Raw genomic sequence first — 25,654 nt, 5'->3', positions numbered from 1 at the left:
AGCAAACATGTCCCGTTGGTTGTCTAACCGCACGTTACCATCATTGAACGGACCGTGTGCTATATTCACAGTTGACAGACCCTGCTGATAAGAATGGGCATCTTGCTTCTCTTTTCCTTCGCCTTTGCACACAGAAAAATTTTAATGAAAATATGAGTATGATTGTATCAAGTTCCTAATAAAATTTTTATAATTTATAACTAATATTTAAGATCAATATGGTAACTTTAAATATATATTTTAACATTTTTAATGTCATAATTTTAGGTTTTATTTTCTTTGTGATAAAATTGAAAATTTTAAGAAAATATTTATATATACGAAATATGCTTAATTTTAGGTCAAAAAGTTTAAGGAATTTGCTGTATATATTTCAAATTATTTGAATAGGTCAAAAATTATCTAGTAATTATAGTTTGAGAGATGATATTTTTTGTAAGTGATATAAAAATATTATCTTTAAATTCTTGTAATTTTTTCTCTGAGTGTACCTTTTGTTTTTGCTTTGCTTACCTTCCAGATTGATCCACCTCATCTCCCGCTCGAAGAACAAACACATGCATTGCACTCGGCTCTCTCCGATCTGAAAGTTGTAAGTTTAATCGGGCTTATCTGCTATTTGCTCGGATCTTATCACCCACAGCCTCTGGAGCAGTGGAGCATATGGGATCGCAAGTATAAGAAACACTTGTCGGTCGCATCTTGTTGTAACGTGTGCTGCGTGTGTGTGTCTTTAATTGTTAAAGAAAAAGTCAAAAAATAATATTAAGAAAATAATGTCCAAGAACGAGGATACACCGATTGCCAAGTAAGTTTCGAGGAGGAGGTTTATCGTCTGACTTCCTCACAAAAGTTTCAGCAGTGCAAAAAGTTGGCCGAAAATGAAATCTCTTTCGGGCCGAAATTAACATAAAGCGCCCAAATGAGCTGCTGATTTGTTAAATAGGCGTAAGAGCGGACCGCGTGGGACCAACGACAACTGACGTTTTCTCGGGGTCTTGGGATTTTCTAGGTGCTCGGAGGAGGCCTCGAAAAAAGTTGGATAGCAAAGCTTAATGTGGGAGGGAGCTAACGTATTTTCCTATATTTTTTTTCACCCCGTATTTTTCTCCTTTTGTGCAATTGCGTTGGAAAGTTGCAGAGCAAGTAGTTTAGCGCCATTTGCACTTTTCGTAGTAAAAATTACGCGCACTTGCTCAGGCACACCCACACATGTGAGAAACTTATCAACGGGCACATCACACACACACACACACACGTGCTGAAGGCGGAGTGGGCGTGGCCTTTAAGTAGTCATCGTAGTTTGCGTTAAGTAACAAAACTTCAAATTGAATTTTTCGCAGCACTTTTCATTTTAGCACCTATCAAAAAAACCCTTTTCGAGCGTTTCGCCTCGCTTTCCGAAGCATCAGCTCATTACAGTGGGAACTGCCTGCTGATGGACGGTTTTCAGTGGGGTTTTTGGGGGCCCAATGGCCCACTATACATTGTGTCTGCTTAAATGCCGCAGTGTTTTGTTGGCACCGGCAACGCGCTACGTTTTAATTCTCTGCTGGGGTTTTTCCACTTTTTCGAGTTGAAGTTTCCCCCAAAAAACTTTTCCTGCTGCGGCTGCATTTACTTCTCATTCTTTTCGAGCTCTTTTACTTGTTTACCGTGGAAAACAAGTACATTTCTATAGAAACTTCTCTAAGAAAAAGCCAACAAATGGCACTTTTTAATTAAAGAATTAGTTGTGAAATAGCTTAAATTGTTTTCGGTTCATGCCTGACTTGGATTGTGGGGAAGGAAAAATAAAAGTATAAAAAGTATGTTTTAATAAATAAAATAATAAATATTTATTATTATTTATAAAATAATTTATTTATTTTTTTTACTTATTGCATTATTTATAATATTTTGATGAATGCCTATCAAGTTAAAAAAGAATTATTTTTTAACAAAATATCTTAAACTTAATAACGGTTGTAAAAAGTTTATTAAAATATGTTTGTATATTTTTTTATTTGATTGTATTAATAACAATTGTTTATATTAAAAAAAAAATAGACATCGTAATATAGCCTTCGTGAATGTTTTTTAAATTTTGCAACAGATAGCGTACGCGCCATTCCATCATAGGATCTCCAGCGCCACCTGGAGGAAAGTACAGAAACTAAATATTTCAGTTCATTCCATTTTTGTTTTCTTCTTAGCAATTTTAAAATATTTCATTAAGTTGTTTTGTGATTTCTCAATGGTTTTGTGGAGGATCGTGACAATTCCATGGACTAAACTCCTTTGTTTTCCCGCAGGCGCAACTCGGGTCGTACGCGACGGAGCAACTATGGCACGGCTCCCTCGTTCCACCTGCTGGAGCAGGGACAACCAGGTGGCAACGGATCCATTGGCAATGGCAACAACAATCACCCGGCAACGCCCTCAACACCTGCGCAAATTTTTTGTTTACACGGGCGCTCCAACAACGTCGAAGGTGAGTTTACCGGGGGGTTTAAAGGGGGTTTTAAGGGGGGTTCGAAAGGGGTAAGGTGACAAGGTGACTGTGACAAACTGCGGGGCACTTTCGTGTCGCTTTCAATCAGGGCGGACTACCTCGCAGCAATTTGCAGTCATTCATAAATTATCAAGAAAACGCAGCAGGCAGCGGCATTTTGCACTAAAAGTCAAATGCAAACAAATCAAAATCGACAACTACGACGAGAATCAACCAAATTAGTTTTCACATTGTTATTTTCGTGCTTTTGCTATATGTATGACGACTCTGTTTGATTGTTCTTAAGCGCTGTTTGTTTGTTTTCCTGGTTTTACTGTATTTTCTGTATTTTTTTTTGTGTTGAAAAAATCGAAAATTCTGTGCAATTTACGTTTATACATTCCAATGTCTGGGTGACTGAGGAGCTGTAATATCGGGTAAACGCTCGCTAATTGGCAGACGGCACGGAAATCGTCGGAAATGAATGATGCCCGGCTCTTGGCGACTCCGCTGGATAAATGCCGCTTGGAAATGCTGCACGAATATGGTGAGCAAACAACTTACCACCTACTCGAAAGCCTTATTTCCACCCACAATTCGCAAGCCCCTCTGTCATCAATCAGCTGATGATGATTCTCGAGGTTGGCAAACCAAATTATGGTGGAACTGGGCCGGTCTCCACCCACAACATCTGTGGTATAATCAAAATTTATGCTCTTTGCTGACACACCGCATCCCAATCCCCCACTTTCGGCCATATGTCATGAATCGCCAGAGGAGCCAGTAGTGTAACGCTCGCCATAATTTACGTACGACAGCCTCGGTGGACCAAATAAATGTTTGGATCATTTTTTCATACTACCCCCCACCAGTGGAGAATAAGTCTGGTTCGTAGGGTCAGAAGCCGAGAAATCGATGTGGCAATGCCAAGTTTATATTTTAATTTCCTCTGCGGAGTCTGCTAGGTGCTACATTTTTTACATTTGGCAAATACCCTATAAAAATAGTTCAGAATGAAGGGTTATTATTAGGACTGCCAGCTTAGCTTACAGATTTGGAAAATAGCATAGGGCACAAATAACTATTATTATTATATTATTATTAAAATATTTATTATTATTGTTTCTTTTGGTTTCAAACTTCCCCGATTTTTATGCATTTTGTAGACATAAGTAAATATTGCTTAAATTGTTTTCCAAATTTACAGAGAATAACAGAGATTAAATCTTTTTAGTGAGTGATTGTTTTTTTTTACTCCACTGTAATTTTTGTGGGTTTTTTCAGCATTTATAAAAAACTATACAGTAAAGGGCAACCTTTAGTCGTTAGTCCCATAAATAATCCCTAGTTATTTCTCCTTTTTTGGTGATGATTCGATTTATTGGCAGACGAGCAGCGAGCTTCTGCCGAAATGAAATTAACTGGCGTCTAGACGAGGTGGATCCGCTTCTGGGAGCCTCAGCTTCTGTCGTATATTGGCACACACCGGCACATAGAGAGATAGTTATATATTATGCAATCGTCTTGGGGCCTCCGCTCGGTGCATTCAATCATAGCCTGAGTTACTAACTCCCATTAGATGGCTTGACTAGCCAAGTGCATTTCGTTGCAGCTGCTTTGATTTGCGCCGGCCCGTAGTTAGTCGTTCGTTAAACGCGCTCCAGATGGGACCATTTGCAAATGCTGCAATACGAATACGAATTCGAATACTAAGCAGTGCGAATAGGTATAGATATAGGTCTGAGTTCATTGTTCCCTCGGGTGGACCAAACCTCCTCATTGTTATCGCCGCGTGCTCCGGTTTTCGGATTTCGGATTTCGGTTTCCGGGTTATGGATGTGCTCAAGCTCAGGGAGGCGGAACTAAGCAATGGTAACTTGCTAATTAGGATGAAAGACGATATGACGGTGATTCATATATGTATTTGTGCAGTTATTATTAACATAATAAGCGTATTATCTTAATGCCTTATGGTAACTTCTAAAACTAAAGTCAAACTCGGAATTTAATGTGGGGGAACGTAAATTTCGTGTGAAATTATATTAAGTTGAGGTATTTTGTGTTACACCTTTAATCAGTTTCATGTTTTAAATTTTATGGAATATTTTGAGTAACAACCATATGACAACCATATTATTCGTATTTTTAAAAGACTAGGGGGAAGTATATTTTTAAAGAAATATTTCTCTTCCAGTTAGTTTAAAATTTAATTGTTTATTTAGCAAAGGGAATTTTATTTATAATTACAAGGGTTATATTACTATTTAGGGGATATTTATATTATTTTGTTACTAAAATATTAATTGTAAAATCATTTTAATTTTTTTAAAGTTGATTCATGTATGTAAGAATTGTTAACAATAATGGTCTCTATTACATCTTTAATAACTGTTTATGGTATGATATTTTTAAGAAAATATGTATGAAATTTTTATATAGTATATCTTAATATTTACAGTATTCCATTTATTTCTTCACGTGTAATTCTGCCGCAATTAGAGAGTATATTTGTGTTTCCACAGCCAACGGCTTGTTGGATCATCTTTAGATGTCGGTTGACGAACATTCTTGGCACCTGTCGAGTTATTGTCATTGATATATATTTGCACATAATGGAATGCCTTTTGTCGCGTATTTATTTCTATCCAATTAATGCTTGTGCGCGCCTTGACTTCGCCCTTCGCCCTGGCTCCATTAATTATTTATAAGTACAAGTACACAGTACAATTGTTGCCATGGCAGAATCAGAATCAGAGTCAGAACCAGATATGGATGTGAAGAAGGAGGAGAAGAAAGAGCACATATCCAGCATCCAGTATCCGACATTAACCTCAGTTCCCCGGGAGTCCAACATACTTTCCGCATTGCGCAAACAAACAAGGCGAACGGAACGGTCCAAGGCGACCAATTAAAGATGCAGATGGATCGGAGTTGTTTAAATTGCAAGTATGACGATTCTTATGCATCAGCTGGTGGCAGAGGAGGCTGCAGAGGTCGGAGCTCTGGATACGGGTCTAATAGGTGAAATTTCCACGTGCCACAATCGTCGTTCGACGCAGTTGCAGTTGCAGTGGCACCAGTAGTCGCTCCTCCTTGGTTATGCACAGGAATTTAATTTGGCTGCCGGCAATGTTACTGCCATTGTGTGAGTGCCACCGACCAGCATGTGGAGATGGGGGATTGGGATGCAAAGGATGTGGAGGCTGGAGGATGTGGAGGATCAGGAGCAGGAAGCAGACGCAGGCCAGGCGTCGGTGGCCTTGTGCTGGATTCAAATGAAGAAACCGCGTTCGCAACGCCGTCGTGTCAGAGATGAGAGGCTCCACATGCTGGGTGACATGCTCGGAAAACCATAAATTAACAAAAAATAATGGATAAATTAATAGGAGGGTTTAATGGGTGATATATGCCAATATAAACTACCGAGGGATTTTTCTGAATATTCTTTAAGAGAGGTAGAAAAAATACAAGATTCAAAGCTTTCAAACTAATTTAATTAATATATTTTTTGGCATTTAAATGTATACCTATTGGTTACTTCTTCTATTCTGAAATTACTGCCAATATTTTTATTTATAAACGTAGAAAATGTCACACTTTTTAATTTTGCCTACAAAGAATATTAAAATTAGTGGAATACGGAATAGAAATAAAACATTTTTAACTACACAGTGCATAAAAAATCAAAAAAAGTGTAGAATTCAATATCAAAATTTCTGATACTTACGGTTCCCGCATTTTATAATGATTTTATTTTCTGTACTTATCTGAAACTTATCTTCAAGATTACAAAATAGGGCTTAATTAATGTCATTCAAATTAATAGAATCACGGGCTCACCTCTATGGCATCCACTTGGTCCACAGCCAAACCAGCGGAGCATATGCACATGTATGTTCGTTGCTCCTGTAGATTTTCCCGCTCCGGACAATGGAAAGCTGCACGGCGAGGAAAGGAAAATTCGAGGAGGAGATGGGGGAGTGGGTGGGCGACCAGAAGCAAGTGCAAAGAAAATGCAGCGGAAATGACAAAGCATGAAATACGGCTGCGACAAATGCAATAAAGTATTTAATAGACTGCTCCTAGCCGACCAAGAGCAACCAGCCAGCCAACCAAACCAAGCCAAGCAACTACCAACTACCAACTTTCGCCTGCCACTGACACCCAAAATGAATAAAGCCAGAAAAAAGAAAGGACCATAAAAAACAAGCGGAGAAACTCCCGGAAATGGGCCACACACCGTATCCATATGGGAGGGGCGTGGCAGGCAAAAGTACCAGGATCAGGAGCTGCGATGGTGGTCATTATTCACGTACCATGTTAAATAAATTTAAATGCCTGTTTTGTAAATATGTATTGCATGCTTGGCGGCATAACAGATGGGCGAAGGGAAAACTTATTCCCCCAAAGGGAATCCCATGCAGTGGCACTGGCACATTGTTAATTTAATACTTTTGCAAAAAAATAAAAAGAAGCAAAAACAACAGGGTTTATAGTCTTAAGCGGGACTTAAGAGCATCATGAAATGTATTCAAGCAACGCGTATGTTGAGAACTTATGTTAACAATAACGAATAATTGAGCGAAATGGAAAGTAAGCAAAAATTGTAAGAAAACCGCTTTGTCCTTGTTATTCATTATTGTTTAATTTGCAGCCATACAATCTGTAAATCCAATTAGAGGAAAAATATTTATTGTAATTCACTACGTATATAAATATAAATAAAAATGATACCCTGTAATATAATAAATTAAAAAAGTGGTACTAAAAGCATTTTCATTGGCTAAATCAGAAACATCAAACAATCATTAATGTATTTTCAGTATAACTGCATTTAATGATTATTTTATTTTTGTTAATTATTTTTATTTACACATTTGATACTAATGACATTATTTTTTTTACTTTCAGTCCGGGATCATTGTCATCGTGCTCGAAGTGAGGGAGTGGACGTGAAGGCGCGGCGAAAACTGATCATAGCCAGCATTTTGTGTTTGGTTTTCATGATTGCGGAAATCGTGGGTGAGTCCAGTTAATATTCATAGAAGGGCAACATCCGCTATTATGTCCTCGCGTTCAGAGTTCATCGCTACAAAGGACTCTTTCTCGTTTAATTCCTTTCTTTTTTTTTGCAATTTTTATTCTTTTCTGTCTGCCTCTCAATTCCCAAACTAATTTTGCTCACCTCTGAGAATCTGAGCCAACAAATAAACAAAACGTAAAGAGTGCAGAGCGAAGGAAAAAAATGAAAAGGGCGAAAAAAGTAAAGTCAAACAATGCGGGGAGCAGGGAATAAGGAAAAAGGACACGGAGACGACGACGACGACGACGAGACGATTAAAAACTGAGGACCGGAAGTGCAACAATATGGCGACCGGAAGGGCTTACTGTCTGCCGTCAACCCATCCCCATCCCTCTCCTCCGTTTATGACATTGTGGGGGTGGCACCGGGGTTGGTTATACAATAAACATTTAATTTTCGAGTGGCGACGATGTCGTCGGGGCTTCGACGGCTGTTGCCGTTAATCGCTTTGCAATTACCTACAATGTTCGGTCGGGAAAAAGGACGAAGGACGAAGGACTGAGTACCAGGAGGCTACCAATTCCCAGTTCCCAGGAAAGGATTTTATTTTTGCGCCCCTCGCTTTGCACTTTTCTTTCGCTTTCAAATCGAAATGCTTGATAATGGAATGTAGACTCCTCCCTTTTAATGTTTTCCCGACTAAAGCCGGGGGGGACTGTCACCCCAATCAACATCCACAAGTCCCACAGATTGCCGAGTTAATTTTTTGCACATTTATTTACTTTCTCCCCGACCTGCAAAAACAGGTGGCGTCCTATCGAACAGTCTGGCCATCGCAACAGACGCCGCACATTTGCTCACCGATTTCGCCAGTTTTATGATCTCGTTGTTTGCCATCTGGATTGCCGGACGCCCATCTACGCAGCGGTAAGTACTTCCCATCTCCCCATCGCACCGATCCAAATGAAGACACTACTACCACTGCCAAAAGTCCTTGGGTAGGGAAATCAATAAAACGTAAAGTTTCAATCTTTTCCGCATTTCTTTTTGTCACTGGTGTGCTGCCAACTCCTTGGCGAGATGGTTCGTGTGCGCCCTCCTTTATCACCGAACCGGGTGACTTGAGGCCCTGCTCGGGGAAATAACATAAAACTATTCTTTAAATATCCTAAATGGGAGTGGGGTATAAACATTTTAGAAAGACTCCAAGAATATATTAAAATACTTTCTAAAAATCTTCTTCTGAGTAAAAAAAGAAAGGACAGAAAAAAATAGATACGAAATTTGTTTAACCTTTTTAAATTGTTTATTTTTTAAATTGGATAACTTAGTCTTGTTGCTAGAGATCCATTTTTCCCTCAAACAAGAAAATAAATGTATTTTAGGTCCGATTAAAATTTCACAAGATTTTTAAATTTTCTTTAAAATGATAAAAAAAAATAAGGATTTTTTAAAATATTTATTGTTGCTAGAGAATGTATTCTCTAGAACGAAATGAATTTAAATATAATTTTTAGGGCATAGCACATCTTAAGAACGGTGGCCTCCTTCTAACGAGTGTATCTGCATTGCCCTGCAATTTATATTCCACTCTTATATGGCTGCTCTTCCACCATAATTTCTGTCGCTCGACTTGGCTATTTTCCATATCCTCCGCTGCCGCTGCTTGCATTTCCCATTCGCCATCGTCTAATTAGGCGAAAAGCCTGTTTCCAAATTTTCAGTGCCTTCCTCCAGCGTCTGTGGCCGCTGTTGTTGCTATTCCTATATTTCTGACAGTGCTGTCGATTTGTCTTTTTTTTTTAACCAAAAATAGTAGCACTTCTTTTTTGACCGCGTCTGTATGAATATGAAATGTCATTCTTTCGTTTATAACTCCGTTAAAAAAAAACATAAAATTATTTGTAAATTAAGGTTGAAAAGATAAGGAGTTGCACTTTTAAAACACAGAATCAGTTCGCCGTTAACTGCCTTATATATATTGCCGAAACAGAATTTTTAGTAGTTCTTCAAAAAAATCACTTTAAAATCATAAAATACCTATTATTTTTATTGCGATTTAATTTTTTAGTAAAATATTTGGTTTTTTTATGTGGCGTCGACAGCACTGTTGGCTGCTGTTGATGCTGCGCACTGTACATTCGGCCGTTGCACATTTTTCAATTGGTCTTTGGGAGCATTCCCCTCTCTGTCTCTGCCCCTGCCAAAGGATCCCCCCTCCCCAACCCCCTCACATTCCACACACAGCATCCATCTTGGGCTCAACTAGAAAAGGAGGGAGGCAAACGGCACGTTCTGCTCATTCATGCAAAAATCTCACTCACTCGACGACTCGACTGCAGCCACAAAGTGAATAATGAAAAACTTTTGCAATTTCAAGCGTGTTGCATGGTAATTTTGTAAATTTCGCTCATGCCACCAGGACTCTCAGGCTTCTGCTCCTTCGTCTCCTGTGCGTTGATGTTGCCTCTGTTTCTGTTGCTGTTGTTTCTGTTCCAGTGGCTCTGGTTGCTGCATGTTGCTGCTGTTGCTGTTGCTGCTGCATGTTGCAGCAGTCCCAGTCTCAGCCTGGCTGAATGCTTCTCTCTTTGGGCCTGGTCCTTTTGGACGGGTTTGGTTTCAGTGCGGTTCGCAGCCTTCTACCTTATTTTTGGCTCCAGATCCCGCTTTTCCATCCCCCTTTTCCACCCACAAACCACCCATTTTGGCGCTCGAGCCCGGCGTTGCCGAGTTGACAAGCCTAATTTATCAAAACAAAACACATTTGCACAATTGCAAAGGCAAACGCAGAAAACGAAATGCAAAAGCGGAGGGAAAACTAAGCACGGTACAGTGGAAATGATTCAATTATAACCTGGGGTATTTTACGTGATAACGAATGATGCAAATTAGATCCCTAATTAATCCTCAACTTCTTTTGAGTACTTCAATTTTGGGGGGTTTTGGTAATTAGCCCCTAACTATACGAACCACTCGTTCTAAATACCTGAAATACCTTTTTAGCTATACCCATAATTTTAAAATATTTATTATTTACTTTCGCAAAAATTTTATAGATTTTTGTTCAACTTAAAAAAATGTTAGTTAATATTAATATATCATTGGTTAATTAATTAAATAGTTTTCTCTATTAAAAATATTTGTAGCTGACTAAATATTATCGACATAAATATAAATACATAAATATTAACAAATCGAATTTATGACAAACACTCGAAAGACAAAATCGGAAATCAGGATAGTTGAATGGGATTATTTAATAGTAATTAACTTATTATAATTCTTTTGAGAATAAATTTTGTGCTAGATTTTTCTTTGTACTTAAATCTTCCTAAATAAATCTAAAAATTTGGTTTTTATAATAAGATAGTAATTAAGCTTTGACTTTATTTAATTTTGTTGCCTGCCAAAAAGTTAGTTTGCCATAGAGCACACTACCGTATTTCATTATCGCTAATCCCAATTAAGTGTTTTGGCTACTTTCTTTTAATTATCGCTCCCGGTCCCATAGTGCCCGGAACCGGCATTGAGGTAGCGATGTAGCTGCTCCTCCGCTGGGGATAGAAAGGGATGGAGGGCCGAAGGACGAGGGGGTGGGCCGCCAGCAGCAGGCGGTCATTAAGCAAATGGCTGCACTTGCAACGCCAACTGCAAGGCCCCAACTTGCGTATATATATATTCGTATTTGTATATACACATATAGAAAGCTCCGCCATACATTGAGGGGTTTTCAGGGGGTCTTTATAGGGTTTCGGGGAGTGGAGGATACGACGGATGTTTGCTGGAAATTAAATTGTATTATTATGGCGAGACATTCGTTGCTGTAGCTGCCGGCTGCCTCCTGGCATCGCATTAGTTAGCAGGCTGGCAAAATTGTTGCCTTTTGCCATTATTTCAATTTTATAACGAGAGTGGTAGTCAAACCCCCCCTTCCTCCTTTTCCCACCTGTCGTTCGGTTACTGGTTGGTCCTGGTTTCTGTTTCTGGCTCGTTCCGATGTGGCTTGGCTTGTTTTCTGGTCTGGGTTGGGCTTTAATTGAACGACCCTCGACTTGGTCGCCGCCGCCACCGTTCAGGTGTTGACTTTGACCCAACAAAAAAGCAAAAAAATAAAATGAAATAAAATAATACACGAAAAATAAGCAGAGGGGCGCACATGCAAAACGCTCATTACATTAGGGAAAAACGGTAACACACACCCCACACTTTTTCGAGAACCCCCCGAAAATTATCATCCGGGGGCGAGACGAACCGCGCCCCCAAAACGAACTCAAATTAAAATAGCATTTGACAAATTTTGGTCACATTTATCAACTCATGTTAATTTTTAACTACCCCACACACTTTCCACCGCTCTTCATGTCATCAGCAATTTGTGTTTCCTTTTGCGGCCGAGAAGTTCAGCTTTTGACATCCCCTTTTGCCCTTGGGGTTTTATAAAGCATATATCATTTTATTGAAGGCGACTTATTAGGGTAATTTAAAATTATGCTTTGTTAAGAAAATAAATAATTTAACTTTGAGTCGGATAAAATAAATAATTTCAACTGCCTGAGAATATAGCTTAAAATTATCGACAGTTTCTTATTTTTTTATATTTATACCCTTGCAGAGGGTATTATGATTTCAGTCAGAAGTTTGCAACGCAGTGAAGGAGACGTTTCCGACCCCATAAAGTATATATATTCTTGATCAGCATCACAAGACGAGTCGATCTAGCCATGTCCGTCTGTCCGTCCGTCTGTCCGTCTGTCCGTCTGTCCGTCTGTCCGTCTGTCCGTCTGTCTGTTTCTACGCAAACTAGTCTCTCAGTTTTTGAGCTATCGGGACAAAACTTTCGCAAAAGTCTTCTTTCTATTGCAGGTAGTATATATGTCGGAGCCGACCGGATCGGACAACTATATCTTATAGCTCCCATAGGAACAATCGGAAAAAAAAAAACTTTAAAAAATTCTAGCTTCGGTGTTTTTTGAAATATTACCTTCTACTTTTGGGGATGTTATTTTTTAAATATTTCTGAATTTCGAATTAATTATTTAAAAAATCGGACTACTATATCATATAGCTGCCATAGGAACGATCGGAAAATTAATGGAAAAGTAATAGGAAATAAATTCTAGCTTCTTTGGTTTTTATTGTATTATCTTCTACTCTGGGATATGACTCTTTTTAAATATTTCCGAATTTCAATTTTAATTTGATCAAAATCGGACGACTATCACTATGGACGGCAGTCCATGTAGTGACGAAGCGCACCAGGAGAGTGTGCGAAGGCGACTACTATTATATAGCCGCAAAATTGAAAATCTGCTGTGATAGTCCGATCGTAATGAGTAATACACCAATCGAAAGGTATTGCAAAAACTTAAAGGATTGCATACCAAGACTTTAAGAAAATCAATTGGCTTGGGGGAGAGAGCGGTGAAAGTGAAAAAGTGAAAATTTCGAAATTTGGAGCTGTTGGGGCCGGTGGGGATAAATGCCCCCTCGCAATGTTTTAGTTGTATTCCTTTTGAAAATACCCGTCGAATGAGGGGTCATTTGTCGAAATCCGACGCTCCGTTCAAAAGTTATAGCCAAAATAAGATTTTCTTCTTCTTCCCAAAATGAAATTTTAATTCTGTTTGTCCACTTGTCCACTTGTCCACTTGTCCAAAATATGTTTTTTAAGTTCTGAAAATTTGATATGACGTTCATCACATCGATATAAAAAACTTTTGTTCTACCACTTTTGGAAAAACCCGCTAGTTTAGCGGGAAAACAGCTATAAATAGCTAAAATTCGGAAAGCCGTAACTTCTATACTACTAAAGCTACAGACTTGTGCTGCATCTCGTTTGAAAGGTATTTTTAAATTCTATAAACGCCTTGTAAATGCAATTTGTGTAAATGTAATAGTTAAAAAGATATGAACAAAAGAAAATTTGTTTAAACTTTTTTTTTAGCTTTTTTTTATTTTTCTCAAAAACGGCTCTAACGATTTTTCTTACAACTTTAAACTGTATAGCCCTTGAGATTCCTTAAATTTTGGTATATAACACATTACTGTAAAAAGTCACGTTTAAAAGTTATTTTTATACGAAAATAGACACTTTTGCCAGCTCGAACAATTAACGCTCCCTGAGTATTGAATTTTGTGGGAGGGTATCCGAACTGTATTTTAGGGTCATGGAATCAGTAAATTTGCACTTAAGAGTTCCATATAGGAATCTTTTGTTCTACGACTTTTGGAAAAAGCCGCTACTTTAGCGGGAAAAAAGCTAAAAATGGCTAAATTTCGTTAGTTTTTAAGTTCTACACTATTAAAGGTACAGACATGTGCTATACCTCGTTTAAAAGGTATTTTGAAATACTTCAACGCCTTTTTAACTTAATTCGTTAAAATACAATTGTTTAAAAATTATGATTGAATAATTTAAATTTAAATGTTTACATTAGCACCTATGAGAGCAAAAGTAAACAAACAAAAACTTCTGATATCAAATAAAAACACCTCTAAACGAGGTAAAAAACTAGTGACGATCGCACCTTCAACGTACAAAAGTTCTGATATCAACTTTTGTGACGAAAAATGATTTTAGATGCGACTAAATAAGTACGTTACCTAAAATTTATTCATTCGGCACGCTACAACAAAAAACTTTCGTGTAGATATTAAATATTTGCTAAAGCGGGCCGAATGAATACATTTTAGGTAACGTACTTATTTAGTCGCATCTAAAATCATTTTTCGTCACAAAAGTTGATATCAGAACTTTTGTACGTTGAAGGTGCGATCGTCACTAGTTTTTTACCTCGTTTAGAGGTGTTTTTATTTGATATCATATAGCTGCCTTAGGAACGATCGGAAAATTAATGAGAAATATTAGAAAATTGAACATTTTTGCGATTTGTTAATTAATAGGAATGATCTGCAAGGGTATATAAGCTTCGGCTGGCCGAAGCTAGCTTCCTTTCTTGTTTTATTTCTTTTCAAAACATCGATATTGTCAAAATATTGTTTTGTTTTATATCTTTTCAATTTGAGTTAAATTAAAGCGAATTAAACAGCTTTATTAAGTTTGTTTAGATAACTATTTTTCAAGCAGCATTTTTATAATGATAACTTTTTCATTATAATTTAATGGAATATTTTCTGCTGGCTACTTAAAACACTGAAATTATGCGCGTACATAATTGCAATAATTTTATGCATATAATGCATAGTTTGTTAGTTGGCCAAGTTATTCAAACGGCCAAACTAACAAAGTTTTGGCCAACGTTATCGTGTGGCAAGTGTTTTCACTTCTTCCCATCGTAGCAGCCCCATTATTATCTTGACCTGCCTTTACATTAATTAAGCTCACTCTTACTGCCCTTTATCTTTGACAGGATGTCCTTCGGCTGGTATCGGGCCGAGGTTATTGGCGCCATGGCCTCCGTCTTCATGATCTGGGTCATCACGGGCATCTTAGTTTGGCTGGCCATTGGACGACTCATTAGCGGCGACTATGAGGTGAATGCCAAGATCATGCTGATCACCTCGGGACTGGCCATTTTGGTGAATGTCATGTGAGTATATTATTAATTATGGGATATTTTATATGAGATATTTGTATATCGTTTGATTATATCGATAATATCGATTGTGTCTTCTATAGCCAAAACTAAAATATCGTTTGATTATATCAATAAAATTTTAAAGCTCTATAAAATTATTTAGTTTTATATAGTTAGATTATATCGATAATATGGATTGTGGCTTCTGTAGCCAAAACTAATATATCGTTTGATTATATCGATAAAATCGATTGTAGCTTCTATAGCCAAACTATGGATTTTTTCCAAAATCCTACCCTTGATATGCAGATCTTTGATTGCCGGAATGTTGGGACTGTCGTTCATTTCTGCCCGCCCGTGCGACTGCAAAGTTTTTCCCCTGTTTTCCCCTGGGCAGCTTTCCAATTGCAATTGCCGCAATCAACTTGTCCCAGGCATGGGCCACCAAATGGGTCAACACAGTGCACTCTCCAAATGTCTCCCGATCCCAGGCCAAGAACTCCGATTCCAGGATGGCATTCCCATACGTATCCGCCAGTTGTGTTGCGGCAACTTTCTCCACATTTTAGCGACAACTTTTTCCACAAGTTTAGAATTTCTTCTCCTTCCATTTTTACCTTCTTCCCTCTCTTTATTTTTTATTTTTTGTACTTTTCCCCCGCGTCAACAAAAGCCAAAAGCGGCGTCGACGAGGAGTTTGCTGGTGTTTGTGTTGGCCAGCCCCAAAGGTGGAAAATTCACTACGCGGTATGGGGTAACGTGCCATCGAAGAGGGCTTCGATAATGCTCCAAATGGCGGCCAGTGGGGAGTCGCTTTCTCTAGCCATTGAATTTCTTTTAACTTTGTGGAAGCTAAAAATAAACCGAGGCCGACAAAGTTTAACGCTTTATTTAATTTAATTGCAATTTTTCAATTGATTTTTTTGTACACGTTTTCGGGGAAAGACCAATTGGGCCGAAGTAATGTAGGGACTCAATTTGTTGTTATTACCTACTTGTAGAAGATTCCATGTAACGTTGGTAAATTGTTCTATATTTTACACCAGAGTTTACAAATGTTTTACCCGATTTTCAAAAGAATCATTTTTAAGTGTCTAAGATCCGCATTTTCCAACTACTGACAAAGTGAGCACCTTTTTTTAGGATTTTGTGTTGGAATTAAATGTGTTTTCAATAATATTACAATTTAATTTTGTTTACATTTCCTACTCTTCTTAAGGAATATATTCAAATTTTTAATATTTTGTAATTTATTTTGTATAATCTTTTTTAAAGTTAAGTGTTTTCTGAAGGGCATTCTAAGTTCGTATAATTATTTACTAATCGCTTCGCTTGTTTTGATTTCGTCGAGTGCAAAACCTGCAGGCATCTGCCTCCCCCCTTCCCCTTAAGACCTGCCACGCCCCCTTTTCCGCCGCCGCCTCCTTTCTCTACCCCCTTCCCCCTCCTATTGATGCTCATTCATGTGGCTGTCGAAGCATAGTTTTTGGCGCATAAATCGCAACGTTCAATGCCGAGCTCACACACACGTTATGTTGGCAACTCCTCAAACCCCCCTTAACGCCCACCACCCCATGCCACGCCCACCTCAGCTCAGATCACCTCACCTCACCTATTTTCCTGCACGAGTGTTGCTGTGGCTGTTGTTTTTGTTGTCGGTAGTCGGGCGGTAGCGCAAAAATTTTCCAGTTGACGTTGGCATTTTCAGTGTTTGCCACTTGAATTGTTTGATTACGTGAATTGATTGTGAAAAACGTGCAGCAGAAGCAACTCTCCTGGCTTACAGATATGGCCAAGAAGGAGAAGAAGATGGCTGGACTTGGTGGAAATGGGCGAAATCCGGGGTGGGGGGCATGGCCATGACCATCTTTGGAAGCTGCCATAAAAGTAGGAAGTTAAGTCAAGTCAATGCTGCCCCTTACTGCTGATTTTATAGATAGAAAAAAATATTTTTTAATACAATATTTAGTAATTTTATAGAAAGTGTACTATAACTATTCTAACAAAACTTAAAAGAAAACCTTGAAAAACAGTTGGAAAAATAATATATATTTCAAAATTTATATCTAAAAAATTTATTTTAATTTTTTCTGAGTGCACCTTTGACCTGTGTTCGAACAACGGAATTAAATGGCCACCTTTTACCGTTATGCGTTTCGGGCAAACGAGTTTGCAGGCAAGTTTCAACTATTTCCAGAGTCCGGCTTGCGCTCGTTGTTATTGAAGGCTTTTTACTTAGTTTCATTTAGTTGTTGAGCACTCTCTGGATTTTATTTTTTTGCGAGTTTTTAGTTCAATTAGCACAATGCCGAAAATAGCTGCGAAGCGCTTCACACACACACACACATTTATATACTCGTACATATACGCACTGGTTTCCCGGATTCGCTTTGTGTGTGTTGTTGTTGGGTTAACTTTTGAGTGGCGGCAACGACGTCCGTCGACTTCACATCGTTAAAACGCCCATTAGGGCCAAAAGCGGGGAAAATGGAGAAACAGAACGCGAAATATACGAAGAGAGAGTGAAATCACCCAAGTACGGTAATAGAACACCCAATGAACTGCGGTTGAGGTCCCTGGTTCATTATGATTTTTTAGAATCTCATATTTTCAAATCAATATATCAACTAATGCCGATGATTATGGTGTCGAGTATTAAACCTGGAAAATTGTCGATATTTTCGATATTTTAACAATATCGATTCGATAATATCGAAAATAGCACAAATTAAATATCGATAATTTATGTTTTTTATATTTCAAGCTCTGTGAGTATGAATAATAAAGGTCAGAATATTAAGTCAAAGAACCAAAGTTCTGTAATATAATTTCGATTTTGATTTTAATTATTTTACTTTTTTCTATTTTCGAGAATATTTCCTTATATATTGGATAAAAAAGCCCTACATATAAAATTCTAATTTTATTTTTGTTAATTTAACAACAGTTAATCGAAAGATCAAACCAATAAATAGATCTAAATATCTCCGAAAACCCCTTTTTAGAGGTACTACTGTACCAACTCCCATAGGGCCTGACCTTAAACTGCAAGTGGGACATTAGCGAGAGCAAATGCCAGTGAAATATGAGAGGTTTATTCTAGTGGGCAAGGCGGTGGGAAATTCTGGGGCAGCGAGGTGCTAAAGCAATTACAAGCAGAGTGCGGAGATGAAGGCGCTTAGCAATGGGAATGGCAGTTAGGACAGATGGATGAATGCACAACGAAATTTCTTTAAAGCAATCAAATAAACTTAATACGAAGTGCAGTATGTTTGTGTGGCAATGAATCGTAAATCAAGTTAAATATTGTAGAGAATCTAAAAACATCTAGATTATAAATGGTCATTATTTACTAGATTTCGACTTTAGATAGTAAACTAAAAACTTACAGAAAGAAATTTCAGTTAAATTTTATTTGTTTCTTAAAATAAACCAAGATTGTATTTTCTTTTGTTCTTGGTCAAAAGGCCATTAAATGTAGATTTTAATTATAGTAAATTTTTCGTTGCCATTTTAAAGTGTTTGCCATTATTTTCAATGCCTTTAACTATTGTTTCCCCTTTAGTATTTCCCAGAATTTTTGATGTGAATTCACTTCTTCCACTTGATATATTTCAGCTTCTTGTTTATGTTTAGTGTTCACCATGTGAATATTGAGCCTGGTCGCCGGCTGTCCATCTGTCCTCCGGTTTCTCCATTCTGGCCAGCCACTTGAGACCGAAGCTGGCCAAAAGCTTGTTAGCCTGACAACTCAATTTCGTTTTCAATTTCTTAAGACCACGCTGTGATGGCGCAGCTAGCTCGGTTCGAAGAAGTTACCAGGCCAAATGTGGCCATAATTTGTCAAACAGCTAAAAAAAAAAGAGGAAAAATAGGAGACGCCAGGAGAAAAAAAACAGAGAGGAAATAAATATAAACGGTGATGAAGAAGGAGAAGCGCTTCTTCTCTTGCTTTTCGTGAGGGGCATCGCCTTGATGGGCACTAAATAAATTGTACAGAGCACCAGTAGTTCCAAGCTCCCGTTTTCCCGTTGGCAGTGCTGCCAAATCAGCTTTTTCTTGTTTATAAATGGTAATCACTGGAAACACCGATTTCATTACCCCTGAATGACCCATAAATATTTATATTTTCATATTCTCGGCCAGCACTCTTGCATGAGAGTCAATAAATACCTGTCTGCTTTTATGTTTTAGTTAGTCATTCAAATTTAAAGTTGTTTTTATTAGACAAGCTATACATAAAAGTATTCCTGATTTGGCTACTACTGAAAGGTTATAAACATTTTTTTAGAAACGATAAAAATAACGATCAAATAAGTTTGTTAAGTATAGATTTTTAAAAATAATTTCTAAGCGTTTTAAAGTACAGTTTATAATTTATATTTTGCTTTCCTTTAAAATATCGAAATTATCGAAAAATGTTTGTCAAAATATCGAAAATATCGATATTTCTTAAACTTTATAAAAGTGGCCTTCCAACTTGGATAATATGAATATGAATGATAAAATCAAACAGATATTATTTTTTCAATTCATCATCACTTTGTGCTACCTAAAAATAGCAGACATTGTCAGGATTAGGACCCAACCTCCTGACTTTTGTCGCTCCCAACCAGCCAGTGGCCACGTGGTCAGTGATGGCGGTCCATGTTGGCGCCAGGGATTCCATGCCGAGCACATACGCTTTTCGACTTTGAACATCCGATTGCCGAGGCATTACCACGGGTGCTCCTCCTCCCCCTCCTCTTGCGATCCCCTCCTGCGTTGTGTGTCCTCGAGCGCAAAAAATGCCAATGCGAGCGACATTCCCCAGCCATCACCCCCCACACTTTCCCCATTTTCCCCGGGAACCCAGCATTGTTGTTGTTCCAACTGTGGCGCTGTAATTTGTAGCGCGCAATGAAGCATTTCCCCTTGATTTTGCGGCATCTTTACTCGCCTCGTTAGTGGCCAACAAACGACAGCAGCCATGACAACACCAGGAGTCGGGAGTTGGGAGTTGGGGACCAGGAACCAGTAGCCGGGCTTCAGGTCCTGCGAGCTCCTCCGTATATGCCATGTCCTGATTTAATTGACAGGAACATAAATATTAGCGCATATCTTGACTCAGCTCGCCTTGGCTTTCCTTTGGCTTTGGCTTCAGCTTTAGCTTTAGCTTTGGTCGCGTATGTGACTGTTGCCAGGATTTTGTAGCCACTAAGGAAGTCTGGGAGGCAAGTGGGGAACTGTGGTGTCCTGATCTTGGTCTCGTTCTGGTCTGTCACCCGGATGAGCAGCTCGTTAAGCTGTCGGTCCAAGGAGCCAAGTATCCAAGTAGCCAGGGAGCAGAGTGCAGAGTGCCAGGACGAGGACATCCAGGGATAAGGACAACGGGACACGTTTATTGCACTCATCGTAACGCGCATTTTACACCCAGAGCTGGTATTTATTTGACTAGTGCTGACTCTGAGACACTCGCAGTAAATTTTCCCCCAAAAAGGTTGCTTGGAAATAAATATTTTGAGGGCCATAGGGATTTTATGAAATATTTAACATCAAATCGAAATAGTGCACCAACAACCCTTCTCGATTTTTATTTCTTTTGTGTAATTTAACAATACAAAATAACAGAAATTTGAAACTAGTTCACATTTTTTTTGTAGAAATTCTTTCATTGAAATAATATACATTTTATTGTTTAATTGGTTTACACTGAAATAATATTTTCTTTTATTGCGAAAAAAATATGCACTATCAGGGGAACGGAAATATGTAACTTCCTGCTCATTATGACATTAAGGGCATACCATTCAAAGTGTATCACTCATACGCACTGTTGCCTTCAATCAAAAAGTAGATTTTAAGCACACATTTGTTTTATTGCTTTACCTCTTTAACCAAGTAATCTAACGACATTGATAGTTTAACAATAATTGAAATGGGTAATCGATTTTTTGATTAAATTCTAACTTGTACGTGTCGTATGAGTAATTTTTAAGTAAGAATATATTTTTCTTTCTTTATGAAAAATATTTAAAATTTTTTATAAGCAACTTTACAGTTAAATGTTATAACCAATAATAAAAAGACAGCAACTGTTTTTTAAAATTGATTTTTTAAGCTCTAGTAATTAATCTTTTTTTAAAATATAATTCGTAAAGCATCGAAACGAATTTTTAATAAACGGTCCTTTGTGGCACAACTTAACTCCCCTGATATTTTATCTGAATGCATCTTTAAAAGAACGTAACTGTCACGTTGTTAAATAAATTAAGCTATACCAATGCAATGAACTTTGCTTTTACCACCCAGCGTAAAGTCTTTTTAAGACCATCAAAATGTCTTTGAGTCATCAATTGAGTACGTCAATTAGTCGATCGACGTGGCAGCAGCAGCAGAGCTTCACTGAGGATGGGAATTTGCTTGTTCTATGAGAATGGCGATGGTTAGATGGTGGATGGTAGATGGTTCCGCTCCGTGGCTGCTCACTTCGTGCTTTGTGTTTGCTCCTGCCAATGGTTGTGCGTAATTTATGCGAGTTTATTTATTGATGCCCGGCACTGCATTGTTTCCCCAAAAAGCCGGCTAAGTGCAGCCGGCGGCAGGCGAAAGTCCGTTGGCATGTCGGTCGGTCGCTTGGTCGACCATGGCCTTTTTCCCCAAATAGAAAAGCCATAAATCTGCAATGTCGGAGCATTTAAAATGAATAAAAAGTCAATGTGCCGAGCTATTAACTGCCGATCCATGGGGTAGTTTGAGGGGGGTATTTTCGGGGGAATGAGACAGGGGGATTGCCTGGCCAACCGGTCAACCGGTTGCCATTTTCGACAATACATTTGTATTTGCATGCGGCAATGTGTCCTCCGGACGTACTGAACTGGGGCAGCCCAGATGGGCCTGGGGTTGGAATCGTCGGAATCATCGGACAGGAGCGGTTAGTTTGGATGGTCGGGGTATTTGGGGGTTCGGGGGATCGGAGGATCCCTCGCACACACACCTTCCGGTACACAGAGCAGCAAAACAGTGAACAGTGAGCAGTGAACCCAGGATTCAGAATTCAGGATGGTGCATCCACTCCCGGGGGAAGAGGGGTGCCCCCTGTACAGTGCCTAAAATTATTTATTTTCAAAAGAAAAGTGTAATTGATTTATGGAAATGACTGCACAACCTATAAAGTCTAGTTAAGAGGTTCGCAAAAAATATGGGCGATAAAAAGAAAATTTAAAACAACGTGTAATTTAGTGTTATTTATATTTTTATAAGCAATACCGTTTTTTTAATACAAATTGGTTGGTAAGGTACAAAATCGGGGATTTTTAATAGGAATATTTATTTACCACTTTAGCTTTTTTCATGTACCATAAAAAAAAATGACTGAAAATTAAAGGAATTTAAACCAAAATTTATATTTTACAAAAATGTTAGTGAGTGCGGCTTAAAAAATAAATTGTTACATAAAAATAAAATAAAATCTGACACCAAAAACCATTACACATTTTTTGGGGAAGCATAAAAAAAATGTTTTGGTAAACTGGGAAATGGAAATAATATGCTGATAAGTAAAGGAATTTAAGGTATAAATGTCGTTCGATAAAATAAAAATAGATATAGTTCTTATTTAATTTTTTATTTTTTCGGGAAGTAATAAAGGATTGAATTCTTTTGATATACTATATATATTTTTTTTTTATATCGTGGAACTTGTTTATAAAAACCATTTTGTATTTTATCAATATAGAGAATGTCACTTGCCAAAATTAAAAGCACTGTAATCTCTGGCATCCCTGGCATGAAAATGTTGCAACAACTGACAATTCCCGCTTTAAATTGCATTTAAAGCTTGTCGCTTCCTGCAGTTTAATTCCATTTGGGGACTTTCTTCTCCATTCGGCTCCACTGTCCGTGACCTGGGTGTTTGTGTGTTTGTTTGACTGTGCGGTGCGACTGTTGTTGGTGCATTAAAATGCTGAAATAAAATGCCAAACAATGCAAAAGCGTTGCCCGCATACCGTTGGAAAAACCCCCCAGTTTGCTCCCTATTTCCCAGCAAGAAAAACACACCCAAAAAAAAAAAAGGAAAAGAGAAACATTTTGGGTGCGTTTTTGTTTTCATACTGTGGCCAGACAGGGGTTTGTTTTTTTGGGGCATGGGGCAGTGGCTCCACACAACCGGCACAAAATAGCTTGCAACATTTTCAAGCATATTAAATATTTGTGATAACGTTTCCAATTTCTCTCTCTCGCAGAATGGGCGTCCAGCTGCAGCATGGCCATTCGCATGGTCTGGGCGGGGGCGGTGGGCATGGTCACAGCCATGGTGGCTCCAAGAAGCCGAAGAAGCAACCCATCGCAGCCATCCCCTCCCACGCACATGCCACCTCCACCCCTTGCTCCGAATCGCCCTCGCAGCGGATTGAAGGAGGCGTGGCCTTTGCCCCCGAGGATGCCGAGTTGCCAGGCAGCGGACTTCCGACGTTCTCTTACCAGAATGCTAAGCTAGTGGATCCCGATCTGGAAATCGCCGCCGTTCTGGCGGAGACGGCACCCGGTTCGCATCATCATGGCGGACAGGTGGGTCGCGAAGCTGTGAATATGAATGTGAGGGCCGCCCTCATCCACGTGATTGGCGATGTCATCCAGAGCGTTGGAGTTTTCGTCGCCGCCGGTGTGATCTACTTCTGGCCAGAGTATTCCATTGTGGATCCCATCTGCACATTCGTGTTCTCCATCATCGTCCTCTTCACCACTTTCACGATCATGAAGGATGCCCTGCTGGTGAGTTGGAGATTGGGTATTAAAAAGGGTTTTGAAATCCAAGTAGACCTTATGAGTATATATCATTGATTCTTGTTTATCAATTTGACATATTTATTTAGATAAACCGTTGAAAAGTTTTATTGCAGATTAAAAACTAACTAACATTTTTTTTAAGATTTGTTCAAAAAAATTAACTGAAAAACTCTTAAAAATTATTACTTTTTAGGTGTTGTGTGCAGCGTTTTAAATGAAATGTTTCATTTGTTAGATAAAAGGCTGTTTAAAATTCTTATTTAGGATTTTAAAAGAAATAAGTATAAAACTATTTAGAAAAAATTAAAAAATAGTCTGTTGCTGCGCTATAACTCAGATTTAAAAGCCTTAAATAATTTCCTTACATTTTATTAGATAGTTACCTTTGGAATAATATGTTTACTTGGCTTTCACATTTATTTTATAAATTAACATAAACATAAACAAGGCAAATATAAAATACTCAGCATATTATGAGATCATCCTTTTAAGAAACCTTCACTAAAGATTGCATGTGATTGCATTTATTTTATTTGAGCCCACTACTTAGCACTGATTTATCGGATTGCTTGTAAACACTTTTTCCCGTTTTTCCCCTCATTTTCCCCCACAGGTGCTGATGGAGGGGACCCCGAACTACATGCACTACGCGGAGGTGCTGCAGATTTTCCAAGGCATCGAGGGCGTTGAGCGGGTGCACAATTTGCGCATCTGGGCGCTGAGCATTAATAAAGTGGCGCTATCAGCCCATTTGGCCATTGGTAAGTAGCTGCCCCCGGCGCTCGGCTCTCGGCCTTTTTGCCCTGGCCGAAACAGAGTCGAAACTGGCCAAAACCAGAGACCAGACCAAACCGAATCAGACCAGAAAGGTCGCTGGGTGGCCTTTTGCCCTGATGCATGTGTTTGTCCGAATGGGTGGATGGGTGATTGGGTGGGTGGTATCGCGCTTTTGGGCATGGAGGGTAATTATCCCAATGGATTTGTTGTTGTTTTAAGCTGCTCCCCCTGCTGCCGTTTCCCCTCGGCACTGTTTCATGGCCATGTCCATGGGCAGACAGTGAGCAATTAGCTTAATTATTTTTGAAATGGCTTTTTAAGCGTGGACAATTTTGATAGAGCGAGGGAATGGAGTTGGTAAACCCTCTGCCCTCTTTTATTATCCCTCTGATACCAAATCGCCTAATCGTTTAACCTTCTTTTCACCCCCCAAAAAAATAGCTGAAAATGCGAATCCCAAGATGATCCTGGATGCAGCCACCTCGGCGGTTCACTTGCGCTACAACTTCTTCGAGACGACCATCCAAATCGAGGACTATACGGCCCAAATGGAGAGCTGCCAGCAGTGCAATGTGCCCGAGAAGTAGACTTCCTGTTAGAAAAACATACAAAAACCCATAATATGATAATCTAATTCGATGTATATTCAATATTTATTTTGCTGTACGACCAATCCGTATATAGAGTAAACACAAATCAACTACAAAATATATACATTTACGCGCGACTGTTTATCAGTTTATCACCTGAACACCTGAGCGTCGATTAATATATGCTGCCTTACATGTGCCCATCACAAAGTGTCAAACACCTGGAGTTGTTTAACATATTCCGCTTTACATATAATGTAGGGGTGTACCCATCATAACGCTCACTTCATCATAAGCTGGCTGACAGAGTGCGGTGCCCGCTGGTAATAAATATCACTCACATTATAATCTGAATAATGCGGAATACACCACATTATTCAGACGCTTCTTAAATAAGAGAGAACGCTATATTCGAGTTTAATTTTTGCTCATAACTTTTTAATGGATTGTCCGATTTGAAAATTTTCTTCTACATTTCGATAGG

The 25,654-nt window shown here is 38.6% G+C and overlaps 1 protein-coding gene across 2 annotated transcripts; it reads left to right on the top strand.

Annotated features, from left to right (window-relative positions):
* Positions 1-623: 623 nt before the first annotated feature.
* On the top strand, positions 624-25,331 carry ZnT35C (Zinc transporter 35C). Of its 2 annotated transcripts, XM_070219372.1 has the most exons (8): positions 624-808; positions 2,295-2,473; positions 7,385-7,495; positions 8,303-8,423; positions 14,867-15,046; positions 23,260-23,788; positions 24,417-24,564; positions 25,022-25,331. In XM_070219372.1, exons 1-8 carry the CDS (start codon positions 777-779, stop codon positions 25,165-25,167), a joined length of 1,446 nt encoding a protein of 481 aa, XP_070075473.1. In that variant the 5' UTR covers positions 624-776; the 3' UTR covers positions 25,168-25,331. The 2 variants fall into 2 exon arrangements, with proteins under 2 accessions (XP_070075473.1, XP_017004144.1); XM_017148655.3 differs by lacking the exons at positions 624-808; positions 2,295-2,473 and adding an exon at positions 2,661-3,020.
* The last annotated feature ends 323 nt before the right edge of the window (positions 25,332-25,654 follow it).

Source organism: Drosophila takahashii, chromosome 2L, assembly GCF_030179915.1.
Source record: "Drosophila takahashii strain IR98-3 E-12201 chromosome 2L, DtakHiC1v2, whole genome shotgun sequence".
NCBI lineage: Eukaryota > Metazoa > Arthropoda > Insecta > Diptera > Drosophilidae > Drosophila > Drosophila takahashii.
The sequence above is the reverse complement of the archived record's forward strand: the minus strand, read 5'-3'. Positions and strand labels throughout refer to the sequence as shown.

What these genes read in the sequence shown, in the direction of transcription:
- ZnT35C (XM_070219372.1), top strand. Translation starts at nt 777, where the DNA reads ATGTCCAAGAACGAGGATACACCGATTGCCAA. An exon ending in GAGGATACACCGATTGCCAA is followed by an intron (nt 809 to 2,294) that starts GTAAGTTTCGAG and finishes GTTTTCCCGCAG; the next exon opens with GCGCAACTCGGGTCGTACGC. An exon ending in ATCAGCCCATTTGGCCATTG is followed by an intron (nt 24,565 to 25,021) that starts GTAAGTAGCTGC and finishes CCAAAAAAATAG; the next exon opens with CTGAAAATGCGAATCCCAAG.